We start from the raw sequence: 14,123 nt of genomic DNA on the forward strand, positions 1-14,123 counted from the left end.
GGTGGGACCGAAATAACCCACCTCGTCTGACACTTTGTCTCTCTTAAGACCAGTTCTTCACCCCCCTCTGAAATCACACGCTGGAGATGCTCATGCACGGATGATGGTTAAATCCTCCCCTTCCTAATTTCTAAACCAGCGACCTCAGCATTCTAGTCCCGAATTTTCCCTAATTTTTTTTTTCCCCCTTCAGACACTCTACTTGATACAGGTTTTCAGGAACACGGTGGTCTCAGTCCTGGCTTGTCAGCAGCTGCGATGGATGGGGCAGAGTGGCGTCAGCCTATCATAACAAGGCGGGTTCTGTTCCTCCAGGTGGGCCGGGCTGAATCGAGTTCTATCTCCTCCTCTCACCGCCGTGCAAGAAAAGGCTATGGCTAGGCGCTAGTTAGTACCTGGCAAGGATTATCAGTCCGGTGGGCTGGAGAGTCAAATAGATCTGAGGGCTGCTCCCCAACTGACCCCTCCAGCAGCTCTGGGATCCCCAAACCTCAGGGGCACCGCTTCTCTAGGCTAGTCACTGCGTGCTGCTTGCTTTGAGCTAAGCTCGGCCAAAAGAGAGCAGCCCTTTGCGGCCGCGTCCAGCCCCCATCGGGGCTTCTGGCCCCGGAGGACGGTTCTAAGGACCAGAAGCTGCGCGTGGAAGGAGGCGAGGCACACCCACGGAACGGGGGTGCACGGGACGCGCTCGCCCCTTCCGGCCCGCGGGGGGACCAGACAACCCCAGCATCTGTGCCCGGCGGCGCCCGGCCTCCCCGGGCTCCGAGCGCGCGGCAGGCGCTGCTGGGAGGCAGCCGAGAAGCTGCAAGCTCCGCCGGGCTTTCTCCCCTCCAGCGGCTCCCCGCCGCGAGCCCGGCCCCAAGGGGCGTGTTTTCTCTCCTAACCCCCCGCCCCCGCCCCTGCCCCCTTGCCCTTTTAACCCTCTCCGGCAAGTCTGGAACCTTGACCCAAGTCCCTTCCACGGACCTTTCGCCGGCAGCTCAGGCTCTAGAAGGAGAACCAAGTTTAAAGAAAGAATAATGGGACGGGGGTTAGGGGGGAAAGGATGGGGGAGGTGGAGAGGGGAAAAAAAAACACCCAAACAACTCCAACGCCCCCCCAAACCCAGCTCCGATCGTACACGGAACCGCGCTTCTTCCTGCCGGTGCCTGTTTACGAGAGGGAAGTCCGCGGAGCCCCCCAGAGGTCGCTGGTGGCGCAGGATCCGGGGCCAGATGGCAGAGAAACGGGGCAGGGGGGAGGAAGGACAAAAACACCCAGAAACTTTTCCTCGCTAGTTGCGACTCCTCGCAGCCCCCCACCCCTCCCGAGCCGCGGCGTAACGTGACACCCGGGCGCAACGCGGAGACCCGGGCGGCGGGCGGGCGGGAGCGGGGGAGGAGGGAAGGTTGGGGGGGAGCCGGAGGGAGAAAAAGGGGAGGAGAAGGAGGAAAACCCCTTTCCAGGAGGTGGAGCGACGGGCGGCTCGGTGTCCGCCTCCCGATCCTCCCTGCCCGTTGGGTCGAGGAGCCCGAACCCGGACAAAACACGCCGAGAGCGACACACACAAAGCCCGGGGGGGTCCACGCTGGCGCGGGACGCGAGCCCGGGCGGCCGCGAGCGAGCCCGGGGCGCGGCGGGGCGCGGGGCGCGGGGGCGCTAGCCGGGGCCGCTCGGGCGGCGGCGGCGGGGGACCATGCCGAGGAAAGTCTCCTGAGCCCCGGCAACTTGGGCCCGTCCCCGCCCCCACCCGGGCTGCCCTCCGCGCCGGCCGGCTGCTCGCGCTCGCAGGCGGATGGGCGAGCGTTTCCTGGCACGGGCAGGCGGCGCGAGGCGGCCGAGCCGGCGATGAAGAAGAAGCAGCAGCAGCAGCAGCCGCCGCCGCCGTCGCCGCCGCAGCATCCCGGCGGCGGCGCGGACCCCTGGCCCCATGGGGCGCCTCTGGGGGGCGCCCCTCCCGGCCCGGGCAGCTGCAAGCGCCGGGGGCCCTGGCTGCCTTTCCTGCGTTTCTCCCTCCGGGACTACGGCTTCTGCATGGCCACCCTGCTGGTCTTCTGCCTGGGCTCCCTCTTCTACCAGCTCGGCGGGGGACCCCCTCGCTTCCTGCTCGATCTGCGGCAGTACTTGGGTAAGGACGGCGGCCGGGCGGCGCGAAGTTTTGCAAAGTGTGTGTGCGTGTTGTGTGCGTGTGTGTGTGCGTGTGTGTGTGTGCATGTGTGGTGGGGACGCGCCAGGGATTTGAGGGTCTCCCACCTCCCCCACCGCCGCAGCCCCGAGCCCTCCCCAGGTGGGACGCCCGGGGGGCCGCGCTGCACCCCCCGCGCGCCGGCTTCCACCCGCGCGTCCGTGCGTCCCGGCTGGGGGGGGCGAACCCGGCAGGTTACTGCCCCCCCCACCCCGGGGCGGTGCGACGCGGACCTTCCCCCGCCTCCGACACCCTGTTTTGGGCGGAGTGCACGCGTGTGTTGGTGGGTGTGTGCGCGTGGGGAGGTGCGACACACGTTGGAGCCTGGCAGCGCGGGGAGCAGCGAGGGGAGGGGCCAGCCCCGCTCCGTGGCGTTGACAGCGGTCGTGGACCGGTTCCGTCCCGCGCGCTCGGGGTCTGGCTTGCGGGGGGTGGGGGTGGGGTGGGGGTGGTGACGCCCCTGCACGGCGGGCTCCGAGAGTCCCATCTCACCCATCGTCTTGCTGCCCGCCGGCCCGGGGGGGCCCAGGGAGATGGGGCGGGCAGTGTTCTAGGCTGGGGATCTAAGCTGGTCCTGGATCAGTTGGCTGGTCCTGGGGTCTGCGCTCGGGGCGGTCTGGGACTGTCCGAGGCTGCGGGTCCTCCTGGCGAGCAGATGTCGCCCGCTAGACCGGACCATCCTCAGCGCGGTGTCTCAAGTCCCAACTTGGCGCGGTGGAGAGGAGATGAGCGCGAGGCAGCCTGCCTGGAGCTGAAGGGTGGAAGGGATTGCGAGGCAGGGGTGGAGGGAAGAGCGTTCCGGAGGGAGGCCGTGACCCGGAGTTGCGTGGTCCGCGCGTGGGGCGCCCCGGGTGCCGCAGGGGCGAGGGCTCGCTCGGCGGGGTTCAGCGTGCGCGGCTGGTGGGCTGGCACGCAGTGCCCGGGGAAGATGCAGATCCCCCTACCCCCACACTCCCACGGAGCCCAGGAGTTGGGGTGCGGGGTAGGAGCGGGGAGGTCTCGGCTTCCTCTAAAACGTCCAAGACACTAACCCTGACCCACCCACCCCAAACTTGCGGGCATCAGCTCCCCGAGACCGGGTGCGCCTCGGGAAGCCACCGAAGCGTGGGGACCCCCCAAGGGTCAACTGACTCGGAAGCCCCCACGCTGACCAAAGTCGCTTTGTCGCTGAAGCCACAGGTCTAGGTTACGTAGACCGTTCTCTGTGGAAGGCAGAAGGGTCACTGGGGAGAAGGGAAGCATTTTGAAGTAGAAACGCAGATCAAATAAATATAATGCACCCCCAGCTCCCCCCCCCCGTAGAGATCCCGCTGTGTTTCTAATTCGGGAGAAACTTTGGGGGAACGATGATAGGGGAAATTAAACTGATTGGCAAAGTACAATCCCTTAGCGTTTGGTTTCGTAGAGAATTAGCTGGGGGCTGGGGAGACTTAACTTAACCTTTGATAAGGGAGTAAATTCCTTCCTCCCACACCTGCTAGTACCCCAGAGGTGACGATTTTTGGCCTCATGGCTGTTACCTGGCATTTGGGAGGTGAGGGGTTTTAAATGTGGTGGTGTTGGAAAGTGGGAAATCTTTTTCCATAAAAATCTGACAATGAATTCTTTCTGGTTGTTGTTCTGTTTGGGGTCGCACCCTGGGACGCTAAGGAGCTTGGCAGTGCTGGGGGATCATGCAGTGTTGGGGTGGCCCCTGAGAATGAATGGATTCTTCAGACACAGAGGGCAGTGATGTAGGGAAAATGTGGCTGGTGTGTGTGTGTGAGGTGTGGGGTGTGGCATGGAGGTGTGATGTAAGGGTACTCATCTATTTAATGCTCTTGGCTTTAGGCTTGGGACCCAATTTTTTTTTCCCCCTGTGGCAAATTTGGAGCTGCACTAGATCGTTTCTCAGACCACTCAGCTCCTGAGATTTTGTGAGTCTGATCCCTGCCTTCAGAACGGAAAAACAGGGAGGAGGTGGGAGCAAGGGTTTCGTGAAGGTAAAATCAAGGGACTTCGTTTTCTAGCTTGTGGGCCTCTTGAAAATTCTGTCAGTCACAGGCTGTATCCAGAACTCAGGACTTTGTCACTTTATGTCACAAAGGAAGCCTGATATATTTGGGGATGCCCTGGTGGGTTGGGGCTGGGGGTGGGCTGCGGGGGCGGGGGTGAATTTCAGGTACACACTGAGAAGCAGAACCAGAAACAGATGAACTGCAGACCTGGGCATTGCCCTTCCTACCAGCTGAGTTTGATGAGTCAGGTACTGTGATCCAAGAGTGAGATCATTGTGAACTGCAAATAAGGTGTGCTGGACAAGTGGCTTACCTGTTGTTTTCTCATATAAACAGTGGCTTTTCAGGAAGAGTAGACTTGTGGTCTAGAGAAAGGCCTAAAATATATCCATAATAGTGTACAGCCGGTCAACCACAGAACTGCTTTCTTCTGGTTTATTCCGTTCTATTATTTTAGTATCTGTCAAAATAAAACACGTGGTTAGTAAACACACCCTCTCAATTTCCCCAGTTAGCCAATTATGGAGGCAGGCCTTTTTCTTAAAAATAAATTCTTACAAATGCAAAACATTTTCAAATGGAAATGATCTATAGCAAACAGTTTTCTTTATGGCGGGTAATTTTACATCAGACGTTTTAATAATGACTGTAGTGCTACATAATAATATACTTGGACACATCATTATACCTCAGACACAGTAGCCACTCAGTATTTATGGAACTAATGTGTGAACCCATTTTTATCAGAGTGGTAGAGGGTAAAGTGATGCATTGTAGCACTGTAGCACTGTAGTCCAGCTGTTCATCAATTTGCTTGAGTGGGCACCAGTAAGGTCTCCATTATGAGATTTGCTGTTACTATTTTTGGCATATCGAATATGCCACGGTAGCTTATCAGGCTCTACTGTGCGGGCAGGATACTCTTGGTAGCTTGCCAGGCTCTCCGAGAGGGACGGAAGAATCGAATCCGGGCTGGCTGCATGCAAGGCCCTACCCGCTGTGCTATCACTCCAGCCCCAGTAGGGCTGGTTGTAGGAAATTGAACATCAAATAATCTCACCGAAGAGCTGTTCAGGATCAGAAGTAACATTGATTGCATCTGTGGGAGTGAATCCTTAGAATAAAATTCTAAACTGGCAGCCCCAAAGGGGGTGGGTGGGGGGTCATGTTTCATGACTCTCTCCACTTTTTTTTAAACTTGGGAGAAATGGGGGTATGGAAATTCAATGACTTGCTGAAGGGCAAACTATTAAGGTAGAACTTGAACCTCAAAGCTGTCAGATTTCTGGTGCCCACTACTGCCTAGAACTTTAAGAGATAAGATGCAAATAGGCTTCCGAGCAAGTAGGAACAGGAAGAACTGCTGGCTTCTTGATACTTTTGTTCTGTATCAGGCAGACTAGTAGAGAAAGGAAATCATTCAGCTCCACGCCTGTTTCCTGTGCTAATTCCACCACCAGGCTATATCCAGCAGGGATTCCTCCCTGCCAGAGCCCGAGGGTGCTGGGATGGGGGTCTCACCGTCTTCTTGCTTTTTTTAGCAGTTGTTCATCTCAGAGGTTGTGGTCTCTGGATTTGCCTGCAAGCATCACCTGGGAACTTGGAACAAATGCAGATTCCCAGTCTTACTGAATGAGAGCCTGAGCCCTGGGCCCAGCTAGCCATGTTGCAGCAAGTTTTCTTGGTTTTGGTTTAGCCTCTGATGGAGGCTCACATTCTGGACCACGGTCCTAGAGTTAAGTATTTCTTTCAGGAAGCCTTCTCTACATATCCGAGAGAGAAGCAAGAGAAAAGGGAGGAGAGATTTGTACAATATTTCAGTTTCTTTTATTTTTGGGGTTTGGGGACTACATACTCCTGGCTTATTGCTCTGGGATCACTCCTGGCAATGACTGGAAGACCGTCTGGGGGTGCTGGGATTTGAACTTGGGTCTGCCAGGAGCAGGACAAGCACCTTATTCACTGTATTTTCTGGCCACAGGAAAGTTTTTTTTCTTTTTTTTAAAGGTGATGAACATGTAGGTTTCATTTTTAAATGTTGACACCTAAAAATGAACCTATTTTGCCTCTTATGAGGTTTGGAGACGAATAGATGAATAAAATGGGGCTTGGGGGAATCAGAAAGTATAGTATGGGGAAGGAAGGAAAAGAAACCGATAGTGATTCTCTTTCTTCAAAGGTCTGGGTTCAAGAGTGCCTTTTTTTTTTTATCGATTTTGGGGAAGTGTTTTTTTTAAAGATTTCCTACTGAGATAAATTTGAGAAAAGAAACGGAAGTTGGGTGAAAGATTGTTATGCAGGGGTAATAACTGTTGTTTTGACTTTCCCCCCCTTCAAATAGCTGAAGGGAGGAGAGCAAAAACTATTATACTTTAACTTAGAGAACTTTTCTAATTTTGAAAAACCTTTCTAAGTTAGAGCCTTTCTAATTCAGTGAATGACGTTTCGAAGCATTCAGACTTTGATTTGCTCTGAAAAACAAAAATTAAATAAAATCTCCCTCAGAAATGAGGTTATGATGCAACTTCTTCCAGTAGCCTCATTACTTAGGAGCTGTGCAAATATCAAAAACTTGGAATAACACTCGTTACATTGATGTAAACTGAATAAACCAGATGGCTTACTACTGATCTTATCCAACCGGCAAACGCTAGTGATTTATCATCAAGCCTTGGATATGGGATTTTGACTTGGTAAGAACTAAATTTGTTGGGTAGATTTTTGAATTTATAAAAATTCCTTTCTGTTCTTAATTTACCCAACTTGAAATGGAGATGTAGAGCTTCAGTTCGCAGGATTGCCAATCTTTAGACATATTATAGATAAGTGTGGCAGTTTTGAATCAAACAGTAAGAGAGCAAAAGATGTACTGAGTTTTCTCTAGAAATCTTGTCTTAAGTAAATTTAAAGCTAAACATGAAAACAGAGATTTAGCTTTATTACAAAATAGCTTCTCCAAACTTTCAAAGCCAAATGGAGTTTTTTTTTCCCCCTCTCGTCCTATCATGCATGGTTGAAGTATGTAGCCCAGATGTAATCAAAATGAATGCATAATATATCACGTTATCAGTAGAAGTTGTTGACATAAAGGTAAAAATGCCGTTCTTGTTCCTCACAGCAAATTTGTCTTGCAGGGCTGGTCAGGAACATAGTAGCACTGTGATAGAAGGACAGAAAATAGAATTCAACCGTGCAGTCTGTTTCATGAACACAGAGCCTGAATGCTGAAAAGCGTTCTGCTCTGTAAACTATTTTTAATGTAGACTAGTCTCAGTGTGAGTTGCTTTAAAAAATCCCTATAAATATGCACTATCTGGGTGCTGTCTTTCTTCGAATTCCTTGTCATTCATCCAGCTTTTAAAACACTAGTTGGTTTTGTGGTTGAGAATCTAGAATACAAGAGGTCAAGTTTTTTTGAGTTGCCAGAAGAAATAGTATCTTTCTCTTCCCTACAGGGAAGCTGCAGACTGAGAAATAGTAGCCTTCCCTGCAGCTGTATCTGTGATGGATGGTGAGAAGGCATCTGTTTTTCCCCCGCTTTTTTTGAAATCAGTTAAGTGTATTCATTTTTTTATTAGTAATTTTTTATTTTATTGAATCACCATGAGATAGGGCATTACAAAGCTGTTCATGACTGGGTCATATAATGTTCATGCAATGTTCCAATACTCATCCCTCCACCAGTGTCATTTCCCAGCACCAATGTCTCCAGTTTCCCTCCCAACCCCTCACCCCCCACCCTCCTGTGGCAGGCATCTCTGTGTACTCTCTGTCTTTCTCTCTCATTTTAGGCATAGGAGGACTGGTCATTGGTTGGAAATTACTACAAGGGTGTGTGTGTGGGGGGGGGTGGGGTGGGGTGGAGGGTAGTTAAGATAGAGGATGGTCCATTATGGCAATGCTAGTTGGAAATGATCACTCTGGACAAGAACTGAGTGTTGAAAGCAGGCAAAAAGATGTACAGGATAACCTATCAGCATCTGTATTGTGAGAAGGCATCTTATTTGATACATTGTAGCTGCTAGAATTATTAGGAACGTTCCTTGTTTTCTTTTTACTGTGTGTGTGTGTGTGTGTGTGTGTGTGTGTGTGTGTGTGTGTGTGTTGGGGGGTAGGAGTGGGATTGGGGCTAGAAATATGACTTGGCCACAAGCAAATTTTGTCTTACCTTAAATTCATCTTTATTATACAAACTCAGCTTTCAACAGCTTGTGATATACCTAAACCATTTCATTTGTGAGAAATAGGGTCAGGAGAACATTTCACTAAAATTTTTTCATTTGCAAAAGTCAAAAGAATATAACAACCTTGGTGTGAGAAAGTTCCAAATGAGGCACGTTTCCATCTTTGCTATTAAGTTTTTCTCGATAGCTTGATTGAAATAGAATCACAGTCAATTCTCCCATTTCAAGTTTTAAGAGTTTAATAGTTCCCAGTCATTTTTAGTATATTCATAAGTGCCACTATTACTTATGAATATACTAAAAATTATGAATTTTCAGAACTTTTTCATCACCACAAAGAGAAGCCTCATTTTTTTGATATTAGCCTATGATTCTTCCATCTTCCCAGCCCTTAGTAGCCACTAATCTATTTTCTGTCTCAAGAATTTCCCAGTGTGGAATTTTATAGCAATGTAATAATATAGTCATGTATGATTGACTTTTTATTCTTTCTTTAACTTTATTTTATTATTTTTTTGGTTATTGTGGGGGGGGACTCAACTGGGGAGTTCCCAGAAACCCCTAGGATCCCCTCTAGGCAACTCTTTGGCCATCTGGGCCTGGGGTTCAACTTGAGGGCCTGAGGATATGGCACTGCTCAGTGTCCCAGGCTGTGATGATGGCCCCCACAGATGGTGTTGGGGTATCAGGTGGTGTCATGGACTGAACCGACAAGGCTTTTACCCCTGTATTACTTTTCTGGTCCATCTTCTACTTCCTTGAAGATCTATTCACATTCTAGCACATTTAGAACTTCATTCTTTTTAAGCTGGAAAAAATTGTAGCTGCTAGAATTATTAGGAGTCATTCCTTGTTTTCTTTTTTCTGTGTGTGTGTTTGTGTGTTTGTGTGTGTGTGTGTGTGTGTGTGTGTGTGTTGGGAGGGTAGGAGTGGGGTTGGGGCTAGAAATATGACTTGGTCACAGGTAAATTTTGTCTTAGCTTAAATTCATCTTTATTATACAAATCCATCTTCTACTTCCTTGAAGATTTATCCCACATTATAGCACACTTAGAACTTCATTCCTTTTTTTTTAAAATAACAATGGAATCTGCTACATTTTGTTTATTCATTCAGCTGTTAATGGGTATTTTGGTTGTTTCTCTTTTTTGGCTATTGTGAATAAAGCTGCTATGAATGTTCGCATAAGCTTTTATTTAAGCACCTATTTTCTCTTCTTTGGGCATATACTTAGTGGTCGAATGCCTTGGTCATATGAAAGTTTTATTTATTTATTTATTTATTTTGCTTTTTGGGTCACACCCAGCATTGCTCAGGGGTTACTCCTGGCTCTGCACTCAGGAATTACTCCTGGTGGTGCTTGGGGGACCATATGGGATGCCAGGGATTGAAGCCAGGTTGGCCGTGTGCAAGGCAAACGCCCTACCTGCTGTGCTATCACTCCGGCCCCCAAGGAAGTTTTATTTTTAATATTTTTTTTGTTGATCTTTTTTGGGCCACACCCAGCAGTGCTCAGGCCTTGTTCCTGACTCAGTGTTCAGGGATGCCTCCTGGTGATGCTCAGGGAAGCCATACATGGAACCAGGCATTGAACTGAGGCTGACTACATGCAAAGCAAGTACTGTAATCCCTGTACTCAGTCTTCAGTGGCAATTTTATTTTGCACTCCTTGGGTAACTGCCAAACTGTTTTCCACATTGGCTGAGCTATTGTGCACTCCAACATTGTATGAACATTCCATTTTCTCCACATCCGTACCAAAGTGAATTATTTTCCATTATTTTAATCAGAATCATCCTCATGGATATGAAGTGGTATTCTTACTGTGGCTTTTCTTTGCATTTTCCTGATGATGAGTGATGTTAAGTATCTTTTCATGTCCTCTTTGGCCATTTATATATCTTCTTGGGAAAAATGGTATGTTGTGTCTTGGGCTGTCCCCTGCCCCCCCCCCAGTGGTTTATTTGTCGCTGTTTTTAAGTTTTTAGTATTATTTATAGTTCTGGATGAAGGACCCCTTTTCAAAGAGGCAATTTTGCTATTAATTTTGAAGTGACAAAGGTGGACCCTGACTTTTACACAAACCTGTTAATGTTTTGTTCTCTAGATCATAGATGGATACCTTCTCCAGGACAAGAAATTCGTTTCTTATCTTAGCTGCCTTCACAGTGCTATGTATAATGTACCTGGGTAAGATACTCAAATCTAAATAAATACGTAATGATTAATGGCGAGAAGAACTTTCTGAAAGAATCATGGGGTGCTTGCTTTACAGTTAAGGAATTAAACACATGAATGTTAAAACACTTTGGTTGTTTGCATCTCTCATGTATGATAACTCATGATCATGCCTCATCTGTCATACCTTACCTATTTCACAGATGTCATAAAGGTTCCCCTGACTCATTTGAAGACATTTTAAATGGCTGATTGTAGTCCCATGGATGGATTTTGTTTTTCTATTTGCTCATTAGAACAAAGAGCTAAGCAGAGGTGTGTGTGTGTGTGTGTGGGGGGGGGGGTTAGGGGTTGGGGGTTTGGTACATTATGCTCCACATTCTATACACTCTGAAAGCAACCAAGGACATCTTGAGCATGCTCTTAAAATTGGAATTCACATGCAATTATGCAATTCCTTTCCCACTGGTGCTGTGGAACAATGTACAGGACATGTGGATATGAATAGCGTTTCTCTCCATTTCTCTCGTAAAATTGGTTATGATTTTTCAGGAAGGCTGTGGTTTCCCCCAAAATGCTGGTAATTTTAAGCAGGTTTTAAAAATATATCTTACCAAAATAAGGAGCTTTCAAATAGGTACAATTAGATGCTGTCTGGTGGAGCCTCTATTTGAATAATTTGTAACACTCATTACAAATTAGCCCGGGAGCCAGGGAGCTGCTTAGGGTCTGTTGCGCCTCGTGGCCTGTGCCAGGGTTTCTGCCAATTATCTCTGATTTCCCAAAGACAGCCCCCAGCTCATTTTTCTTGCTGCTTCCCGTCTTGGCTGCTGCTCTCGCCTCTGGGCTACCGGTTTAGAAAGCGAAAATTCCAGTGGTGATCTCCAAACTCCTCCAGTTCGTATTTCACGATCGTTCTGATAGTTGTGACACTCTACTGTGCATTGTGATCATTCCTCTGTATCTATTTATTTAGTTTTGCCTTTTGGGTTACATCCGGCGATGCACATGGGTTACCCCTGGCTCTGCACTCAGAAATTATTCCTGGCAGTGCTCAGGGGACCATATGGGATGCTGGGAATCGAACGTGGGTTGGCGGAGTGCAAGGCAAACGCCCTACCCGCTGTGCTATCGCTCCAGCCCTGATCATTCCTCTTTACAGGGAGGGAGCTGAGGGGTTACTCTCTGTTTCTGACTCCCCTCCTGGGTGCTCTGCACGGGCCTTGAGGTTACTCAGAGCTGATCTTACTTCAGTAGAGTTCCACATTCTGCTTGTTCTTTCCCCCCAACATTTATCTCCCTTTACTTATCCTGTGACCTCTCTTTTGTTATGGCCACGGGGATTGTAGACATGGTGCCGCGGTTGCACACATGCTCACCGGGGGTCACTCCTTTTCAGCGTTGGCTCAGTGTAACCTGGTTCTGAGCACCCGGAGACTGCATGTCGTGTTGTTTTCCTTGCATTCGGAGCAGTACTGGGAATTGAACTCTTGACCTCTCCTTTGCCAGACTTCTCTACCACAGAGCTAGTGGGGGTGGGGGGGCCCACATCCTGCTCAACTTGGTCTCTATTTTAAGTAGCGAATGCAGGGAGGGCTGCCAGGAAAGACGTGGGTCAGCTCATGCCTGCAGCCCGAGCCCATCTTACTTCTCTCACCACTGGAAGCAGAGGCTCCAAGCGAAGGTACAAAAACCGGTATGCCATTCAGTTCTGTAAACATTTTTTCTGGGTGTGGGTGTCATTATCTGCTCTGTACCTTTGGGAATCTAATCTTATATTTGCAGTCTTCTGCCTGTAATTAAGAATACGCAAGGTCAGTCCAGATTTGGTCTCCTAAAACCAAGTGTCAGCTTGTTTCTTGTCATTTTCCCGACACCCTGACCCAGCGGCTGTAGGAGTTGGTGGACAAGCAGCCCATTCCTCTCTGTAGATCAGTGGATTTCCATAGGTAGCAATTTGTGTTAAATTAGCTGGTACATTCCAAAGCCTGACTTTGAGTCTTGACGGAGAGGACAGCAGGGATAATGTGGTTTTTGAAATAGTTTCTGAGCAGATTTCCACCTAGAACTGCCAGAGGACAGACTTATACACTATAAGATTAAAGCTGTTTGCCTGAACCCTCCTCCCCATTGGACAAACTGAAATAACCCAAGTCCCAGCTTTGGTTGAGCGCATCCGCAGAGAGGTGATTTAAAGAACTCTCTGCATGGGACTGTATTGTTTCTCTGGAGGCGCCATGGATTTTCTTCCGGTTCCATAAGTCTCACTTTCACAGCCTGGATGAAGATAAAAATCAAAGTATTCTGAAATGTAAATGCTTTTGTCCAGTTTCTCAATGAATATTTGCCGGAGGCTTTTAGAAAGGTATATGCCATGTTACTGGGAAGCTTGTAGGTTTTTGAGCAAAGGGCTGGGTGTGACTATCGTGAATATTAACCCCTTAGTAGATGGGAAAGCATGGGCAGCTTCTGGAACTTTTCTCAATCTCAGATGTTTGGGTCCGCCTAGTGGATTCATAATTTCTGTTTCACAGGGTACTTCAAAGTCCCCCAGACCAGGCATTTGAACTCAACAAGTGTCCATTTGTTCACATATTTTTTACTTCTTTCTGACTTCCTTCTTTTTTTTTCCCCTGGCACCCATGTGCATGTCATGTACATATGCACACGTATGACACACACCAATGTACAGACTAATGGAATAGGCAGAATTACTCATGGCTTGGCGCCACTTAAAAGAACCAAGACAACTAAGAAATGGATCCCTGCATAAACGAGGGTTCCTGTGGGGTGCCTGTCAGCTGCGTATCAGCAAGAGCTCTTCAGCACTGACAAGCTTCAGCCGTTTGCTCTGTAAATTATATACACACAAACCTTCCTGCTTTTAATCCTCACTTCTACTTCCTGGGATCAGTCTCTAAAGAGCACTTTTTTTTTTGCACAGCTTCTTTCCTCTGTTTTGAATTTATCCACACTTTGATTTCTTCCCACAAAATAAAAATAGTGGAGCAGAGGGCGTCTGCTTTAGCTCATGCCCTGGGATCAGCAGCTGTTCCACAACTGGCACACGTCATGCCCTTGTCATGCAGCCTATCATATCACCAGGCAGACCCAGTGGCTGCTAAAAGAATGTCTCCGGATTTTGGTGAAATGATAATACCCAGCTGTTTGGCTTCTTCCTGTTTTCTGGTACCCACTTCTCTATTGCCACTGGAAGTTCAGGGCAAGAGCCACTGTCACTGTCACTGTCATCCTGTTGCTCATCAATTTGCTTGAGCAGGTACCAGTAACATCTCCATTGTGATACTTGTTGTTACTGTTTTTGGCATATTGAATATGCCACGGGGAGCTTGCCAGGCTCTCTGAGAGGGGCAGAGGAAACTATACGGGATGTTGGGAATCATCCTGGGTTGGTTATGTAAAAGGTAAATGCCCTATCCACTGTACTATTGCTCTGGCTCAGATTACATGTTTTTTTGTTTGTTTGTTTTTTGCTCTTTGGGCCAAACCCAGCGTTGCTCAGGGGTTACTTCTGGCTCTGTACTCAGGAATTACTCCTGGCAGTGCTCAGGACCATATGGGGTACTGGACCATATGGGA

At 48.7% G+C, this 14,123-nt stretch overlaps 1 protein-coding gene across 1 annotated transcript in view; it reads left to right on the forward strand.

Annotated features, from left to right (window-relative positions):
• Positions 1 to 1,416: 1,416 nt before the first annotated feature.
• UST (uronyl 2-sulfotransferase) overlaps positions 1,417 to 14,123 on the forward strand; it is a 379,487-nt gene continuing 366,780 nt past the window's right edge. The window contains exon 1 of the mRNA XM_004609057.2: positions 1,417 to 2,107. Coding sequence (XP_004609114.2) covers positions 1,828 to 2,107 — 280 coding nt within the window. The 5' untranslated portion in view covers positions 1,417 to 1,827. The remainder of the gene's footprint in view (positions 2,108 to 14,123) is intronic.

The sequence above is a fragment of the Sorex araneus genome, chromosome 4 (assembly GCF_027595985.1).
Source record: "Sorex araneus isolate mSorAra2 chromosome 4, mSorAra2.pri, whole genome shotgun sequence".
NCBI classification, from domain to species: Eukaryota; Metazoa; Chordata; class Mammalia; order Eulipotyphla; family Soricidae; genus Sorex; species Sorex araneus.